This window comes from Myodes glareolus, chromosome 2 (genome assembly GCF_982192425.1).
Source record: "Myodes glareolus chromosome 2, mMyoGla1.1, whole genome shotgun sequence".
NCBI classification, from domain to species: Eukaryota; Metazoa; Chordata; class Mammalia; order Rodentia; family Cricetidae; genus Myodes; species Myodes glareolus.
The window spans coordinates 67,685,582-67,703,741 of NC_142027.1; the positions used below are offsets into that span (position 1 = coordinate 67,685,582).

The 18,160-nt window shown below is 39.9% G+C and overlaps 1 protein-coding gene across 6 annotated transcripts in view; it reads right to left on the reverse strand.

The window, feature by feature from the left end:
• Positions 1 to 578: 578 nt before the first annotated feature.
• Positions 579 to 18,160, reverse strand: part of Znf148 (zinc finger protein 148) — a 127,460-nt gene continuing 109,878 nt past the window's right edge. For all 6 annotated transcript variants that reach the window (XM_085685482.2, XM_048454097.3, XM_048454099.3 and 3 more), the window contains exons 8-9: positions 8,956 to 9,074; positions 579 to 8,708 (exon numbers count right to left, since the gene is read on the reverse strand). In XM_085685482.2, the coding sequence (XP_085541608.1) occupies positions 7,110 to 8,708; positions 8,956 to 9,074 (1,718 nt within the window). In that variant the 3' untranslated portion in view covers positions 579 to 7,109. The remainder of the gene's footprint in view (positions 8,709 to 8,955; positions 9,075 to 18,160) is intronic.

Sequence of the window (18,160 nt, forward strand, 5' to 3'; positions counted from 1 at the left end):
AAGTCAACAGGAATCGCAAGTCCTGTTCCAGGGAATGTTCTCTTGGCGCCCTTCCCTACACCGCAGGAGCATTGGCTTCAGCTTTTAGGACACGAGACGTTAGGAACATTAAGGTTACAACTTTAAAAAGCTCATCTGTATCAGTGAATGAACAGGCAAAGGCTCAAATGTTCTCCATTTTACAAGTCAAGGCCATTTTTAAACTTTTATTTTCCCAGGCATTTGAGAATGTCCTTCTTGTTCACAGTGTTTCCATCCCAGCCCTTACATCTGCCTAAGTGTACAGATAAAAAGTTTTGTCCTAATTATCCATTGTATCTTAAAATGATGGAGTGGGGGCAGGCAGAGGGGAAACCCACTAAAATTATGAGACCCTCATTTTCGCTTTACTTTACTTAAAGCTCTCGCCTCCACTGAATCTTGACCCAGGGGTAGACGCTGCTTATCCTAACACCCAGCAGATTCAGCGAGGCAGGAACTGAACAGCTGGGAACTGTAGCTTCAGCCCAGACTCTAGACAAAAAAAACCATTTTGTGAACGATAAATTGTCAAGTAAGACTCAGTGACAACACATTAATTCAAGTGACTTCAATTTTATTTTTTTTGTTTATCTTCAGAAGGTGGGAGAAGTGTCGGTAGAGCATCTCCCCACCCCTCTCCCCACCGAGCCAAATTACTCAAGAACTGGGATCTAGGAAATGCAATAGTAGACCATCAGTGGTACCATTACGTACAGGTGGTTACAGCACCGTGCTAAGCCAGGGTCCGAGCACTGACGTTCGTCCCGAGGACCTAAGCACTGTTAACTGCAGACTGCTTTCTCACAATACACCCACTGTCAGAAGACAAGGCCCTGGCAAGGTGGTTGGTGAACGGAAACAAATCTATCTACGCTAATGGAGGAAAAAGAAATCCCATGGTGCTACTGATAAAGGTTAACGGACTCTGATCTGTAAAAGAAAAGTCACACATATTCTTAGCTCTAACTCAACATGGCTCAATCTGAACTAGCTGATGACAGTTAACAGGCACCTTTATCTTACAACTAGTGACATTCCACAGCAAGCCACAGTAAAGGCCTTGACATTGTTACGTAACCCATGGACCTATCAATTCCACATGGACATCCTTTCCTCTTAACTGTGTACCACATTTTTTTTTGCATATTTATCATTAGTCATTTGGTTCAAAGTACTGTGAAAAATTCAGCTAGAAAATTATTCATAAAACTGTATTCTGTATTTTATTTTCAAACAGCCAAGTGTCCACATTTAAAATGCAGAATTTGCAAATATAAGTTAATCTAATAATTCAATTGAAAATAAAGTAAAACAGCTTCCTTTAGTATCACAATACATAAAACAGCATCATAAACTCCAAGAGGCGAGGGGAACTCTATGACGACAGTGCCAAAGGCTAGGAACTCATCAGACTTCGCAATGTCAGTTCATGTCTCATGACCAGGCATGAAACAAGCCACCACTGTGTTTGAATGGCTCAGTGATTCACTCATGGTATAATGTGGGGGTCAAGCAAGATGGTTATTTTGTTTTTTACAATGACAATAAAAAAATCTTTCAACAAAAAATCCTCCCAATTGTTTAAAAACAATTATACATGGAGGACAATTATATTTTTAAAATATCTTGGCTAAATTTCAATGGTTAGGCTGCAGACTGCAGTGTAAAAGTTTGTATTTAAAAATATCACAAATATAGTATTTAACAGTGAAAATTTCAATGTGGTTAAGTTTCACTGTGAAGCGATTTCACCTGAGTAGACTTTGAAATCTAGTGCTCACGGTTTTGGGGAAAGGGAAGAAAAGCCCCACTTTGTATCTGATAATTTGCAGATGATTCTCCCACCGACCCCTTAGGGGTGGCAGGAGCCATCTGCTGTGGCCTTCCCTTTCCCGCGTAAATTTACTCTGGCATCTTAGGACTTCTCAGTATCCATCAAATATTTCCATGTAGCTACCCAATCAAGCATAGCAACCCAATTCACTCAATTCTATACAACGGCCTCTACATTATATACATGTTTAATTAGCAATAGGAAGTAGAAAATAAAAATTTACAGTGATTGATTGAGAAGGGGTCAGAAAATAAGACAGGAGAAAGTAATACTGTATAATCAGAATATCCTATCAGCCTACCACTTTCAATGACAAAGTTTTCTTTTATTGGTTGGAATACAAAGAAGGCATAAGGGATTCCAGGAAAATAACACTATGTTCTCAGAAAATTCAACGTGCTCCACCATCAGGATTTCCATCACACATTTAATTTCTTCTGTACAATTTTTATAAATGTGTTTTTCTTTTCAAAGTCATCAGATTTCCAGGTGAAACTCAGCACTACACAGTATGCCCTTGAAGCAATGAGGTTAACCTGCTTTATTTGGGTACCAAGGTCCCTTCCAGACAGCATTAAAATAAAGACAAGTAAGACTAGACAGATAAAATCCAGTATAATTCAAACCCGACAATGAAAAATTTCCCCCATATTGTTGCAAAATTCTTTCTACTGAAATGCTTTGCTACAATAATAAAAAGCATACATTACATAGAAAAGGTACCAGTGTACTAAAAAGTGACAGGAGTGGACTAGCAAATCCTTCAAAGCACATTATATAAATGACTAGCATTAAAAACGTTTCCCTATAAAATGTAGGTCATAATCATTTATAAATTGGCGGCTTCATTTCTAAAGCAGTGACGGTGTTCAGAGAGCTGTTCTGTACAGTATAGTATCTACTCACTTCAAGCTATAAGTTTGTCTTTCTTTGTATTGAAGTTGAGTAAATTCATCTGGTCAGCTGAGAAATCAAGCTTGAAAAATAAGTATCTAAAAATCAAAGTAGAAAGTTTAGAATCACTGAAATGTAACTATGAAGTATGAAGAATTTTATCAACTTCACAATTGAACTGAAGTTACCTGAACACTTATGGGCTTGAATCTAAAACAGAAACACATATTAAAATCCAAAGCAAACCACGAAGTTAGGTAGCGGTACAGAAGCAGGAAAAAAAAACACATCCCTTCCTTCAGTGTGATGGGCACTAAGTTCTGCGGTCTTTCTCCATCTTTGCTCAAGAGTGGTAAGGCCATTCAATGCTTAGACAGAGTGAGAGCAGACGAAGCCAGGTCTAGCCTGTCTCCCCTGCAACGTCAATTAGGCTGTGTAAACAGTGTTACGTTCCAACAGAAGGAACAATGGAATTTGCTTATAAAAACTGATTAAAGATAATCATTATTAAATGAAATAAGGATAACTAATAGCTCTGAAATGTTGCAATAGAACGTTCCTGATGCTACTTGGAAGTTAGCACTGCTGTGTTATTGCTTACATACAGTACAACATCACACGCCTTCTAACATAAAGCCGTACTGTGATTGGTCTGTACATATTTACAGAGTCTTAAAAACAAGCTGTAAAAACATTACATACTTTCAGACAATACAAATTAGCACATTGGTACTCACGTCAAACAAATGGAATGCATAACATTAATAAACATCATAAAGGAAGACTCACATCAAAGTCCTTGATTGTCAAGACACGTTTATATATAAACTCTAACTGTGCAGAATTAAAGATTCAATCATAGGTACATCCTTACTCGATGAACCATATTTACAGCATGGTATTGCATAAAAAAATAAAATAATGTTTACAGGGTTTTACTTTTTTTATCCATTGGATTAAAGAAAGCAACAAACACAACAAGAAATGTTTGTCTGCTTTAGTTTGTTTCCTACCAAAGTTTAGGTGGAAAAAGGAAACACACGGTTTTTATTTGCAGAATATAGCAAAAACAACTGGAAAATTATTTCCCTGAAATAAAGCAATTTGAAACGGAAAAGGTTTAAATTAAATTGCAGACTCAAATAAATTCTCACTGATTATAATAGTGCTTCTTCAAGTAAACAGACTGGAAAAGGACGAGCGCTCGTTTCAGACCCTAGGGAGTGCAGTACAGCGTGCCTACGCAAAGCTTCCCGGCCTCTTTGTATTTTTTTTAAAACAGCCCTTTAAAAAACCCAAATTAATGAAGTCAAAGAGTGGCAAAAGATCTAACTTCACTGGCACTTTGCAAGTGTTTCTCATCTGTGGGAATGAAAGCTTGCCCTGAGCACAAGGCCTTTTCTACCTCTCAGGAGATAAAATGACCCATTGCTGGCACCCTGAGTCAGAGCTAAGGTGGTGGATTCCTACCTGACTAGGTAGCACATGCACACTGTAGATCCAAAACACAAACAAACAAACAAAAAAGTAGGAGCCACTCAGCTACTCCAAACCCAATGAAATACATATGCAGTAAGAACCGAAGTTCAAAAAGCAATGCTTTCAGGTGCTGGAGAGCTCCTGCCGTGTCTAGTGGGAGGTCTCCCAAGCCCAGCCCAGCCCAGGAATGACCTGTGAGAGAAAGCAACAGGCTCAAGGCGAGCAAAAGCTGAGGGGCGCCAGGAGCCACTCCTCTAGACAAATTTGCTCACTGAGAGAGATGAGAAGTGTGAGCTGACAGGGATCCCTCTAAAGCAGCACACAAGGCCACTGCCTTCCTCTAATGCCCAGAACTTTCTGAGCCGAAGTGGAGAAACACAAACTTTTGAGATGCTTCTCGCACGCTGAAGAAACAAGCTGAGCCTGGGAGGCATTTGGGACTTCACAGTAAGAGTGCTGACTGTACTTAAACGGTAAGTCAATAAATATGCTGGCTATCGGTTATCTCAAATGCTTCTAACCTGGTAGGAAAGTCTGCCATCGTGTAGATGTAAAGAAATGTGTTTAAGACAGGAATGCAACGCCTGAAATTCTGTTTACAGAACTTCCACTTTCAAAGGCTTTTCTTCCTAAGCTTACCTGAACCACTCAGTAACTGTCACATTCTTAACCCTGTGCTGGTGATGTTATGTTACAAAGGAAACCCTTACACTGTACAAGAAACACATCAAGTTCTCAGCGGAACTTTTTTTTTTTTAAATCAGGCTCAACTTGGGAAATATATGTCTACTCTTATCAAAAGTACTATGAGAAAATGCAAACGCCCATTGAGGGTGAACACGGTCCCATAACACCTCATCTCGTGAAGCATGCCTGCAGATACAGGATGTGCCATAAACACACATCAGTCTTCGGATCAATAATGGCAGAACTTAAAATAGGTACTTCAAAGAAGTCTTAAAGTTCTTGAAGATCTGACAGCAAAGCTGTCAAATGGGAAAACTATGATTTCAAGCCAAGTTTCATAACAAAGTGTAGAGGAAGCCACATTACACATAACTTATATTCCTTGTCATAAAAATACCAACATATTAAAAAACTAAATGAGTGTAAGTGAAGGGTACTGGGGGAGGGTATGTCTTTGTTCCCTTTCTTTATGAGAACAGTCTTGGGATAGCATTAAATAAAAGAAAAATAATTTAAATGGATAACATACTCAACACTCAAACAAAGCACGCAGATCTACAGGGTCAACAGCAAAGTCAAAATGGAAGTTACAGAAAGCTTCACCTCCCAAGGGTACTAGTTTCAGGTTACCACTGGTGCACTGTGATAAAGATGGCAGAAACTTAAGTACAAAACCCAAAAAGGTGGAACAGATAAAAGAGGAGAGCTGAGTCAGTGTAACTAATGTTAAGTCTCCAAAAATTAAACCTGTCCAATGTATAACTCAAACCATCATTCTTCATTAAAGTGTATATATATATATATATTTATGTATATAAAAGCACTATTTATTGTACCATGCTGTATTATTTTAAGACAAAGTATACATATATTAAAAAAAACATTCGTGGTATAAGGATAAAGTCTGTAGTTTATTTAGATTTTGAAATGCAACAAAAAATTTCCGATCACTTGTCTAGCTGAAAAAGAAATTGTAGTTACTGGAATCAGTAAGCACTTCCGCTTGTAAAACTGTCATGAGCAGTATTCACTTAAAAGTAACTTAAGTAAGCAATTAAAATGCCCATTGCTTTAGTTTCTTGGGATACTGTTTAATTATCCAATCTATCAAGAGTCCAGAAAGAGAAGAATTAAACCAGGTTTTACAGTCCAAAGATATCCCAACTTCCTTTTATTGCCAAAAAACAAAATTGTCAATTACGAGATGATTATGACACAACCATATCAAACCTAAAAAATCTAGTTTTTAACTTTGAGAAATCAAAAATACCAGATTAATTCTAAGTGCTCTATGTCAACTGAAGTGTGTAAAGGAAGATACATCTCAGCTTTCAAACGTGGAATATACATTTTGTGTAAGCATTATTTTCTTGGGAATGTAATCTACAGAATATTTCTTTTTTACTAAAACTTCAAACTTTGATACTTGCACATGAAAAAAAATCATAAAAAATATCTAAGTGTAGCTGTACAAAGAAACTGACACTGATATGCACACTTCCACGAGAAGTGACCGCTCCGACAGCTGGGTTTGGTAAAAGTTCTGAAGTATGCATACTTTAAAAGTAATTAGGCTTTTAAATAGTGGAGTCTTAGACTATCAGATTTTTATTACTTTTTTTTTCTTAAAAAAAACACATGTCAATATAATGCAAAATGAAGATCAAGGGTATATGGCATGTCATTTTTTAAGGTGGTTTCTTTTTATTCCCCCCTACAGGACAAACTACTTATTTAAGCCATAATCTCTTGACATTGAAACTTTAAGTTCACTGTCTGTGAAGTCTCCTCGGATTCCCTGCTGAAGTGCAATACTATGCTGAAAAACTCAGAAACAATATGAGGAAATTTCACACAATTACTACTCTCCTAAGAATGTACAATGTTATCAGTTAGGAAACAATTGTGCGAAAGTCTTTTTTTCCTTTTTATCTTGGTGTGGGTGAATAGCAAGGTTCTGATCTAAAACAAGTAATGCATTGCTTCTATAACGGTGACAACACGTAAGGCAGTTCAAGGAATGAGGACTAACCAAACGAAATGCAGTTATTGGATTATCTTGCTATTCTTAACAGCTTGCTATGAACGCATTGCTCTTAAATCTGTATAGCACTCCATTTTACACAGAGTAACCCCACTCTCGATTAATCTGTTCTAAAGTGCCAGTATTATTTACAATATATATTTTTATTTTTTAGCCAAAAGTCTGGCCAGTTGTGGCATCTGGTGAGGATGTCATCCCAGCTCTATTATCATTTACATTCACCAAGGGAAACTCTGAGAATTCAGCACTTGTCCCTGGTCCCCGAAGGTTCACCTGTCCATTGGCAGTGCTAAATTGAGTCGCTATTCCAGCTCTGGATCCATGATAGGGAGCACGGAAGGGCTGTTCAAAGGAACTCATTTGGTAAGCCTGGTGGACAGGCTGAGCCTCAGCTTTCTTCTGAGAAGTCACCTGATCCAAGAAGTCTGCTGTTGATGTGGTAGAGGCGTGGTTTGTCTCGTCACCTGAAAAGGGAAACGGGTGCTGTGAGTCACCAACTATCAGTCCAAAGTGGGACTTATCTGGAGTCGTTCTTAGTGGAGAATTCATTCCTGATCGAAAGCTATTGATGGGCATGGCTGCATAGACTTGCTTGTCTATGGATGAGAATGCTGGCGGATTTGGAAGGGTCTGGTTATCAGTCACAAAGTTAAGGCTCGGGCTATTCAAATAGGCATCGTTTTGGCTAGTTCTGTCCAAAGCCTGCTGCAGAAACTTGGAGTATTCCTGCAACATGTTAGCTTTGTCTGACGAGGATGCTTGGGAGCTTGATCCAACATTCTCTGACTGGGTGACTTCGGGTACGTCAGAAGAATTGATTGATATGCTAGAAGTCACTTCAGTATCTGCAACACTGAAGGAAATCTCATGCTGTCCATTAGCTTTGTGGGAATAATGGTCCAGCAGAGTCTGCAGGACCTCATCGGGAATAACATTTTTGTCATGATTGCTCTTAATCTCCACATTCAGTGCCTGGGAATCCAACATGGACGCTGTGGCACTTTCATCGATGACACTGGCCACAGCTGCTTGGGTGACAGAAGGCTGAGAAGCTATGGTGCCCACATTCAGAGCGTACTCCCTGCTGCTGTTACTTGCAGCTTGAAGATACCGCTTCTTCTTCAGAAACTGCATGGCATCGTCATAATTGGTACTGCTGTGCACAGGTTTGCTGGGCCCCTCCTGCAAGTTATCCACTTGATCAATGTCAGCACTGCCTTCCGAGTCCAGTAAAGACTGCTTATCCACAAGCTCAAACGCATACTTTGAAACCTTGCTGTCTTCGTAAGTGGAGAGGGGTGAAATGGTTTGACTTTGCTCCAGGGGCTGCTTCAGACTTCTCTTACTATTGATTTTTTTGAGAACCAACTTGGGTGGGTGTATTTCTCCAGACGCATCTTCTAGATGGGAGCCTCCCACTGAAGAGTGCGGCATCTCCACAGCGTACTCTGCGACCATGTACTCATCCTTCACCTTAGTGCTCGAGGAGTAGAGCGGCAGGTAATCGTTCTTGTCTTTCTTCATGTCGGACTTGTCCAGGGCACTCTCTTTGTCCATTCCAGATGTTTTCTTCTCCGTTTTTTGCCTTTTCTTTTTTGGCAGTGAATTATCTTTTGGTGATGTAGAAAAGCCAGAATCTTCCTCTGATGTCAGAAGGCCACCTTTGATGGCACATCTGTTGAGTTTTTTATCATGATTTTCATGGCACATACGTTTATGCTTCAATACACGATCTGTTCTGGAAAAATACTGTTGAAATCAGAGGTTGGAAGTGGATTTTTGTTGTTGTTTTTATGAATTTTTGTCAACAAGGAAAAGAAGAAAAGAAACAAGATAATTAATAACAATATAAATAATTCCAAACCAATTCACTGATCAAATTTCTATTATAAATCTAATCAAAGAGCTTAAAATCCCAGATGGCTCTAGCACTAAGTGGTATCTGTCAGTCAGTTCACACTGTAGCTGGTAGGAGAACTCACACCGGCTCACTCACCTGTAAGCAGTATTCACACTGGTAAGGCTTTTCTCCACTGTGAGTTCTCTTGTGCCTTTCCATGTGATATTTCTGTATGAATCTCATACCACATTCATCACAGCGAAATGGTTTTTCACCTAATACGTGATTTAAAAAAAAGTTAGAACAAAACATTGTTAAAATCATGGACTGCTTTGTCAAAAGAATTTCTGAACATAAACAACTTTAGACAGTCACAATAATTTGTTCCTTCGTAACGACCAAAAAAAAGTCTTCCATATACTAAAGGCTGAAAGCAGACACCTTAATGAATGTCACTGATGCAATCTAATGTAATTCTTGGGTACAGACTTTTTAAAATATTGTATCACACCTGGAGATTTCATTTACTCATTCATTCATGTGCCACACACCACGGCACACATAAGGAAGCCAAAAGATAACTTGTGGGAGTCACTCTCCTCCTTTCACCATGGAAGTCTCGGGTGTGAACTTTCAGGTTTTCAGTCAGTCCTGACAACAAGCATCAACATGGGCTGAGTTGGCTGGCCAGCCCGGGCACAGTTATTTTAGTCTTAGTTTCTTTCCTTTCTAATTTTTAATTTTAAATTACTACATTTACTTGGAGGTGGACACGTGCGTGCTGTGGAACGTGTGAAGGTGAGAGGACAATTTGAAGGAACCCATTTTCTCTTCCCACCATGTGGGTCCTAGGGATTGAACTCAGGTCATAAGGGTTGTTATGACTCTAATTCCTTTAAAAGCACTTGTGAGTCAATGAGATCTGGAATCCTAGGAAAGCACCTCTTAAAATCGAGTTTACTAATATGAACAGTACTGGGACAAAATTTCCCAAGTAAGGTTTGGGGTTGGGGAAAACATTTCTGGTGTGTGTGTGTGTGTGTGTGTGTGTGTGTGTGTACTGCATAGCACACATGTAGTCATGAGTTTCATGCCTAGAACTACAGACACAAAACAAAAGTAAGGTCTATTTGCCTCTCTTAACTCAAACCTGAGTTTCTGGTGTTGTCTGAGGAAAGAATTAAATCGAGTGCTATCAACTGGACACACAACTGTTCTCATCAGCCCTTTCTTTAATCCCGAAGGATTTCTTAGCTATGGGGAAACATTACTGTGAATTCAAGTAGCTTGCGCTGATAAACAGGGATGTCTGAGTGAACAGCGGAGTAACAGGGTGCTCTTGAATGCTTCCCAGAAAACTAATGCTCCCCATCACACATTCAACAGAATGTTACTGAATACTGTAAAATGGTCTCTTTCCCTATATCCCCCACGTATGTGTATATAAGGTATATCTTTCATTATGCTAATGAAATAATGTGTTTGTAGTACTTTTTTCAGTTGCCTCTTGGTTTTCTTCTTGAGATAAGGTCTCACTATGCAGACCATGCACCCTGCAGAACAAGACTGCAACCTGTGTCCTGCCTGGTTTAGCTACTGTTCCTACATGCTACATTAAAGAGTAGTAGTGCTGGTGTTCCTGATTTGGGAACTTGGGTGTCTGCTGCTGCTGAATGGAAGTGGAAGTAAAATGACCAATACATCTTCTCTATGAAAAATTAAAAAATTGAAGGAAACTTTTTTGAGACAACCTTTTTACTGCTTTTTTCTTGAAGGGCTTGAGCCCCTCTGTTGGAAAAGGAAGCCAATCTAAATAGACTACTTAAACAATTTTAAGACTGACATATAAATTTACATGAAATGTAGTAAGTTTGTGATTATTTTAAAGCTCGTTCAGGAAAGCATAATGCTAAGAAAGACAACCTCATTATGTCCCACAAACATTGTTCCTATTGCCCAAGGACTCTGCGGTTTCTTAGTCCTGACTGTGGTGTTCCACGCTGGTCACATGACACTGCAGACCGTCAGCAGCCTACAGGAAAGGATGTAAGAATCTTGTAACAGATGGGCACCTGCTATGACTTGAGTGTGTCCCACAAATGTTCCTGATGTAATGGCACTGGGAGGCAAGGTGAAATCTTTTAAGAAATGGAGCCTAGTGTAAAGTGATTACATCACCTTGAAAGGAACTAACATTTTTGGTATCCCTATAGCTACTTCTTTCAAGAGAACTAAGTGGTTGCTCTGGCCTCATGTTTCGCCGTCTGATAACTCACACTCTGCCATGATGTGACATGGTTAGGGCCCTTACAGAGGCTGAGGTAACAGAGCTACAGAGCCTTGACCTTTAGTTTCCCAATGGCAAGCTGACAGAACGTGCTTTCTCTATGAAGTACCCATCAGCCTGTGTTACTTCAGTTAGGTAGGTATTCTACTACAGTAGCTATTGGGTAGATCATATGTATGAGTATTGCAAGGACCTAGGCTTCATGCACAATCATCTGATTTTGACAGTCTGAACCAATTCTTCCTCTTTAAACTTTTTTGCAAACTAGGTTTAACCACCAAACTACCAAAATGGATCTTTTTGATGCTGCAACCCAGCCCAGGATGGCATGAAACTAGCTATTTAAGGCCATGCTGGTCTCAAATTCACCATCCTGCCTCAGTCTTCCAAATGCCAGGATTGTGGCAGGTGCCACACCAGGCTCAGAACGCTATTGGGAATCACCGAAAAGATCCTTAGTGCCATTCAGCTAGGTGACACTGTTCCTTCTGAACTGAACTGCACTTCATCCTGGCTTCTAGGACATCCACACCCCTCAGTTCCTCTAACTGCTCCTTCTGAACGCAAAGCTTTAGTTCTAGAAGACCATCCTTGAGCCATCTATCTGCCTTTCTCACTCTATGTTGTTTTCTTTGCCAAGAAGGAAGAAAACTCATCTATGATCATGGCTTTAATTATGCTGAACTCTGATCTCCAGATACACACTGCCAATCTATCTATTCAACATAATCTACTTCTTTCTTTTTCACTTTAGATTTCTTTTCTTTATTTTATGTGTATGAGTACTTGCCTGCATGCACATATGTTTATCACATGTGAGCCTGGTGCTGGAGGAGGCCATAAGTAGGTGTTGGATACCCTGGAACTAGAGTTATAGGTGGTTCGGAGGCATCATGTGTATGCTAGAAATTAAACCTGGGTCCTCTGCAAGGGCAGTCAATGCCTTTTAAACATTAAGCCATCTCTCCACACCTGACATTTCTGAAAATTAAGCATCTCAAATACATCACATCTCAAACTAAACCTAAGATCTTCAACCACAGCTTAGATTACAATGGTGTTGCTGCTCACTTAGCTATGCAAACCAGGCCTGCACAACTTGACTCTGTCTTTCTGTATTTGCCCAATTAACGGAGCCTACAGGTTCCTCTTAGTTTCCCACTGTTATCACCCAAGTTCAAGACATTTCCTGACCTAGAAAGTGATATAATGCCCTTCTAACTAGTTGTGTTAGTCACCGTTTCCTTGCTGCAACAAATATCTGAAATAAATAAAAGGAAGATTATTTTGGCTCACACTTTCCCAGGTTCCAGCCTACGGCTGGCTCCACTGTTTTGTGAGTGTGTTGAGGTAGAAAACTGAAGGCAGTGGTGGTAGCCACGGAAAAGTCATAAAGGTACACGCGTAGAAAACCTTACTGAAGAACCGCGCCCATCAGCTGGCCTGTGGTCATGTCTGTGAATGATTGTCTTGACTGACATTGATGTGGGAGGGCCCAGTCTACTGTGGGGACATCATTCATACACACATGGGTCTGGGTAGTGTAAGAAAGCAAGCTGAGCGTGGGAGAGCTGAGTGGGAGAGAGGGTAAGCAGTATTCCTCCATGGATTCTGCTTCAGTTTCTACCCTGAATTCCCTACATGATGGATTGTGATTGGGCAGTGTCAACCAATAAAACCCTTTCCTCTTCTCAGATGCTTCTGGCCAGAGCATTTTATCACCGGCAGAAAAGCAAACACAACCACATAAAGCCGACAAGCCGAGTTCAATCCCTAGGACCCAGAGTGAGATCAGAGAACTGACTGTAGGTCTTATCCTCTGCCTTCCACATAGGCTCCATGGCACATACATGCCCAAACACATGTTCACATCATACATGCATATGCACACACAACACTGGTGATTAATTAAGCACTTTTAAGAACAAGGGACTAGTGACCAGAGCTGTTCATCTCATGGTGTCCAGGAAGCAGAGAAAACAGGAAGGAACAGGAGAAAGTATAGCCTTCCCCTGATCCCTTTCTCTCAACTAGACCTTACTTTAATTTTTTTACTATTTCCCAATGTCATCGTATTATAAATCCAAAGGATAATCCATTGAATACGTCAGAGCCCTCATAACTGAATCAACTCTCAGTGGACTTTAACCACTTGCTGAGGGCCAAGCCTTCAACATATAAGCCTTCTGAAAAACATTTCATTCTGTAACCCTAAACCAGTGGTCCTGCCAGGAGACATGTTCCCCCTCTAACTCCACAGCACAGCAAGAGACTGCTGACAGAAGCACAACTGGCCACTTTAAGTTATCACTGTGCTCGCTCGCTTGCTCCCTCCCTCTGTTGTCTTTTTGAGACAGGGTTTCACTGTGTAGCCCTGGCTATCCTAGACTTCACTCTGTAGACCAGGCTAGCCTCAAATTTGACTTCTCAGCTCTAACCTTTCTTCGATTCCAAGTTGCTATGTGCATTTCCAACAAAACTCCTCCAAATTAGTTCTTATTTTAATGAGTGGAAAGTATTTAATAGTCATGAAACTACATTGTAAGCAAAACTTTTAAATAATAAAAACTTATTAAATAAAATAATTTAAAAATAAATTATTAAAAACCCAGGTTCAACCTAGGTCCAATCTATTTATGACCTAGGCACAGTGGTAGAAACCAAGAATCCCAGTACTTGTGAAGTGGAAGCAGGCTCAAGGGCACCTTTGGCTACACAGTGAGCTCAAGACAAATCTGAACTGTAAGAGATCCTGCTTGACCCACCCAACAAAAGGAAGAAGAAATCACACCTCTGACAAAGATCAGTTGGTCTTAGTAAAATATTCTTGACAAGTGAAGTTTATACTGCACAACTTTAACTTTTTTGAGACAGGGTCTGTAACCCAGGCTGCTCAACTTCACAGCTATCCACCTGTCCTAGCTATAAGTGCTGGGATTACAAGCAAGAGGCACCATATTTCGTGTAACTTATTGGTTAAAGAGACTTAAAAAGAGTAGACATTAAAATGTATTAGGAAAATAAATTATTATGCCAAAAGATAATGCAGTATTAAGAGAAGCAACATAAAATAGTTCTTGAGTGCAGGTTCTACAGCCAAGAGCTAGGTTTGGTATCAGCATTTAACTAAGAAACTATAGACGTTAAATAAACCCACAGATATTCTCATCTGTAAAACGGAACGTTAGAGTGTATCTCAGAACCAAACATTAAGCGGACAACTTATGAAAATTAGTCATTTGAGAATGTAATTTAGCACAATGCAGTAATTAAAAAATGTTAGCTATTAACAATAAAATAAAAAGGCTGGTAGTCAATTAATGTTATTACATCTAGAAACTGATTATAGTTATAATTCAGCAACTGGGCCATACAGATCAAATGAAAATATCCTTAAACTGAAGTTGGGCAAAGATAAAATAAGAATTGCTGAACACATGGATTAGTAACTGCACCCCTAGTAATTCTGCTTCTGACTTTTGAGAGCACCAAGACTGATATCTAATATAGTCCTCTCAGGAGGTTTGAAAAAGACATTTATCAGGCTAAGAGCCCATGCACTGCCCAGGAAATTACATTCTAATGAAAATCATCTGAGACAAATTACAAATCATTAAGTAGAAATCAGCTTATTAAATAAAAACTAGACATGCTGCAGTAACATGAAAACACGTCAGTGTCAGTTTAAGTGAACCGTGGTTTGAAGATTCTCCATGAAAAGAGTGGGGGGGGGCATGCCTCTAATCCTAGCCCTAGGAGGTAGGGGGAGGGCAGAGTTCGAGGCCAGCTTGGACTACAGGGTGAATTCTAGGATAGCCAGTGCTACACAGAGAAATCTCGTCTCAAGCAAATCTCTTATTTGTAGTTGAAGTTTTGTGAGGTGAAATTAACTGTTACTTACTGAATTCTAACTTCTTTTGGTTTTTCAGTTCCTTCCTTCTTCCTTCCCTCCTTCTTTCTTTCCTTTTTTGGTTTTTTGAGGCACGGTTTCTCTGTAGCCTTGGAGCCTGTCCTGGAACTAGCTCTTGTGACCAGGCTGGGCTCGAACCTACAGATATCCACCTGTCTCTGCCTCCCGAGTGCTGGGATTAAAGGCGTGTGACACCACTGCCCAGCTCCTTCTTGTGGACTCACATACCAAATATCCCTCTTGATCACAGGGCTTTGTTTTGGTACAGCCTGACTCTATTTTGCACTATTTAAGCTATTTACACTTAGGGTACTTCCTTAATTGTTTTGGGTTGAACATTTGCTTGCTATCTCACCATCAGGTCTCTGTCCCTTTTGCTCCTCTCTGCTGCTGTGGGGCAGTTCCGGCACAGTCTCAGCACCTCTAACCCACAATTCTGAAATCTGAAATGTTCCAGAACCCAAAACTTTCTGAGTGCCAAAATGAAACAAGAAGCCAATTCTACACTTAACCTTCCAATGTATGTTACAATATGGCACCTGCATATTAAAAGCTTTTATCACATTACTCTTAGGCTACGCCTGTAACAGCAATGAATTACAAAATCTAAACCATTTCAATTTTAACATTTTGGGTAAAGGTGCCCTTTACCCTAAAAAAATTTAGGGTAAAGTGTATACAAACTGTATCTCCTAATTTTTTCTTCTGTCCTATTTGATTAAACTAACTATAATCTGCTTTATTATTCTTTTTCTTTTCTTTTCTTTTTTTTTTGGTGTTTGTTTGTTTTTTTGAGACAGGCTCTATGTGGTACTGGTTGTCCTGGAACTTAACTCTGGAGACCAGGCTGGCCTCGTACTTGCTTCTACTATTTCATGCAAATTATTATCACTTCCATGGCAGCGCTAGGAACTTAGAAGATGGGTTCCACTGCAACAGCTATACACTTCAATGCTAAAAATAAATTAAGTCTGTAAGTCACTGTGATTCTGAAAAGCCACTTGCTTACCTGTAGCCACATATTTAATGTCTCTTGTCACTCTTCTGCCTTTCCATGTTTTCTTTTTTTAATTATTGTGTGTATGATGTATGTGTATAAGGTGCACGTGTATCCTAGTGTGCAGGTGGAGGGCATAGGAAACTTTAGGGAGTTGTTTTTCTCTTTGCACCATGTAGGGTCAGCAAACATGTTCCTTATTTCTGCTGGGCTATATACCCAGGCCAGCAGCCCCATGAACTTCAGGCACATCTCCTGCCTCACTGTACAAGCGCTGGGATTACAGATACATGTCATCACATCTGGCCATTTTACACAGGTTCTAGGGATGACTGACACTCAGGACATCAGTGTTGCACTGCAAGAACTTTTACTGCTAAACCATGCTGCTGACCCCATTTCCTCGTTTTCTTATGGGGTCATTTATTTTCTACCTAAGAAAATGTTTATAGTTTGTATATCATGAGACCACTTAGTTCCTGTTCATCTGAATACATTTTTACCCTATCCAAACTTTAATGGGCAGTTCCTTGGGTACAGAATTCTACATAGATTTTCAACACTGTGAAGTTGTCATATAAAATTGAATGGCTTTATTATATCTGCTGAAACGAAAATGAGCTAGGGCTGGTGATATAGCTTAGTTGGCAGAATCCCTAGCACACAGAAGGCAGTGGGTTTGATCCCCAATACCATATAAACAGAATGTGCCTATGCATGTGCATAATCTCAGCAATGGGGAGGCAAGACAGATCAGAAATTCCAGGTTATTTTCAACTACAAAGAGAGTTCAAGGTCAGGGTGGGACACGTGCAATCCTATCTAAAAACAAAAGTGGAAGTTTACAGCCATAGGTTAGTGCTGCTCTTAGCCCTGGTCAGAGACACTTCTGTTTGCAGTGACAAATTAATGTGAAGACCCGCAGACTGACCAATGTGCTTACCCTGAACAGAACATCTCTATCGCCCCTCCAAAGCCCAGACACTGTAAGAACCAGAAGATGCAGGCGTCAGTGCTATGCATTGCTTTCCTGACACAAAATGGCTATTGTAGTAGCTACTGCTCCAGACTTCCACAGAACTGGACCCATTGGCATTCGGTTATGGATGGGGGAGAGCTCATAAGGCCTCACCACGCTCTGAGAAAAGGGGAGGTGATGTGTGATTCCCCTCTGTATGCTGTGAATAAGTTTTATTACCATTGGTTAATAAAGAAGCTGCTTTGGTTTATGGCAGGGCAGAATAAAGCAAGGCGGGAAATTCAAGCAGAGATAGAGGAGGAAAGAAGGCGGAGTCAGAGAGACACCATGTAGCCACACAACAAGAATGAGGCAACAAACAACGAGCCTCATGGTAAAATAAAAAATAATAAAAATGTGTTAATTTAAAATGTAAGAGTTGGTTAATAAAAAGCCTGAGCTAAAAGGCCAAAGAATATGTAATTAATATTAAGCCTCAGTAATTATTTCATAAGCAACTGCAGTAGCTAGTGAGCAGGACCAGGTGGGTAGAGAGAAACCAGTCCAGGGGACCAGCAGAATGGAAAATATTTGTAGCTACAGCCCTTAATGGTTATGTGTGGGAGGAGTTCATTCCCAGTGGTGTAGTCACGGCTAAGCTGTCCTTGCTCAAGTAAATATCCCTCCATCGGTGCTCATCTGTTTTTCCCTTTTCCATGCTATTTTTCTCTCAGTAACTTTGGATTTGCTAATCTCTTTTATGGTCGCTACTCCTCCATTAAGCTGGTTATGTTATATCACTTATACTGTTCAATTCTAGAACTTCCATGTTCTTTTTCATAGGATACAATTCTCTGGCAAAATTCATTTTTTCAATTATTTTCCAAAATACATTAGTGATAGTTTACATTTTAAAGCCTCTTTTTGATAATCTTGAAAAAACAGATCTATTTCCTGGCTCTTATTTCCTCCTATAATCAATAGGCTGTATAATCTCTGATTGAGAAACATGGGCCAGGTATTGGGCACATGCCTGTCATTCCAGCAATCAAGGCAGGAGGACCACAAATTCAATGCTATCCCAGGATATATACAGAAAGTCTGAGACCAGCCTGGGGAGACTGTGCAGTGGTTTGAGAATAGTAGGCTCAGGTGTTTGAACATTTGGTTCTAGTGATGATGATGTTGTTTGGGGAGCTTAAGAAATCT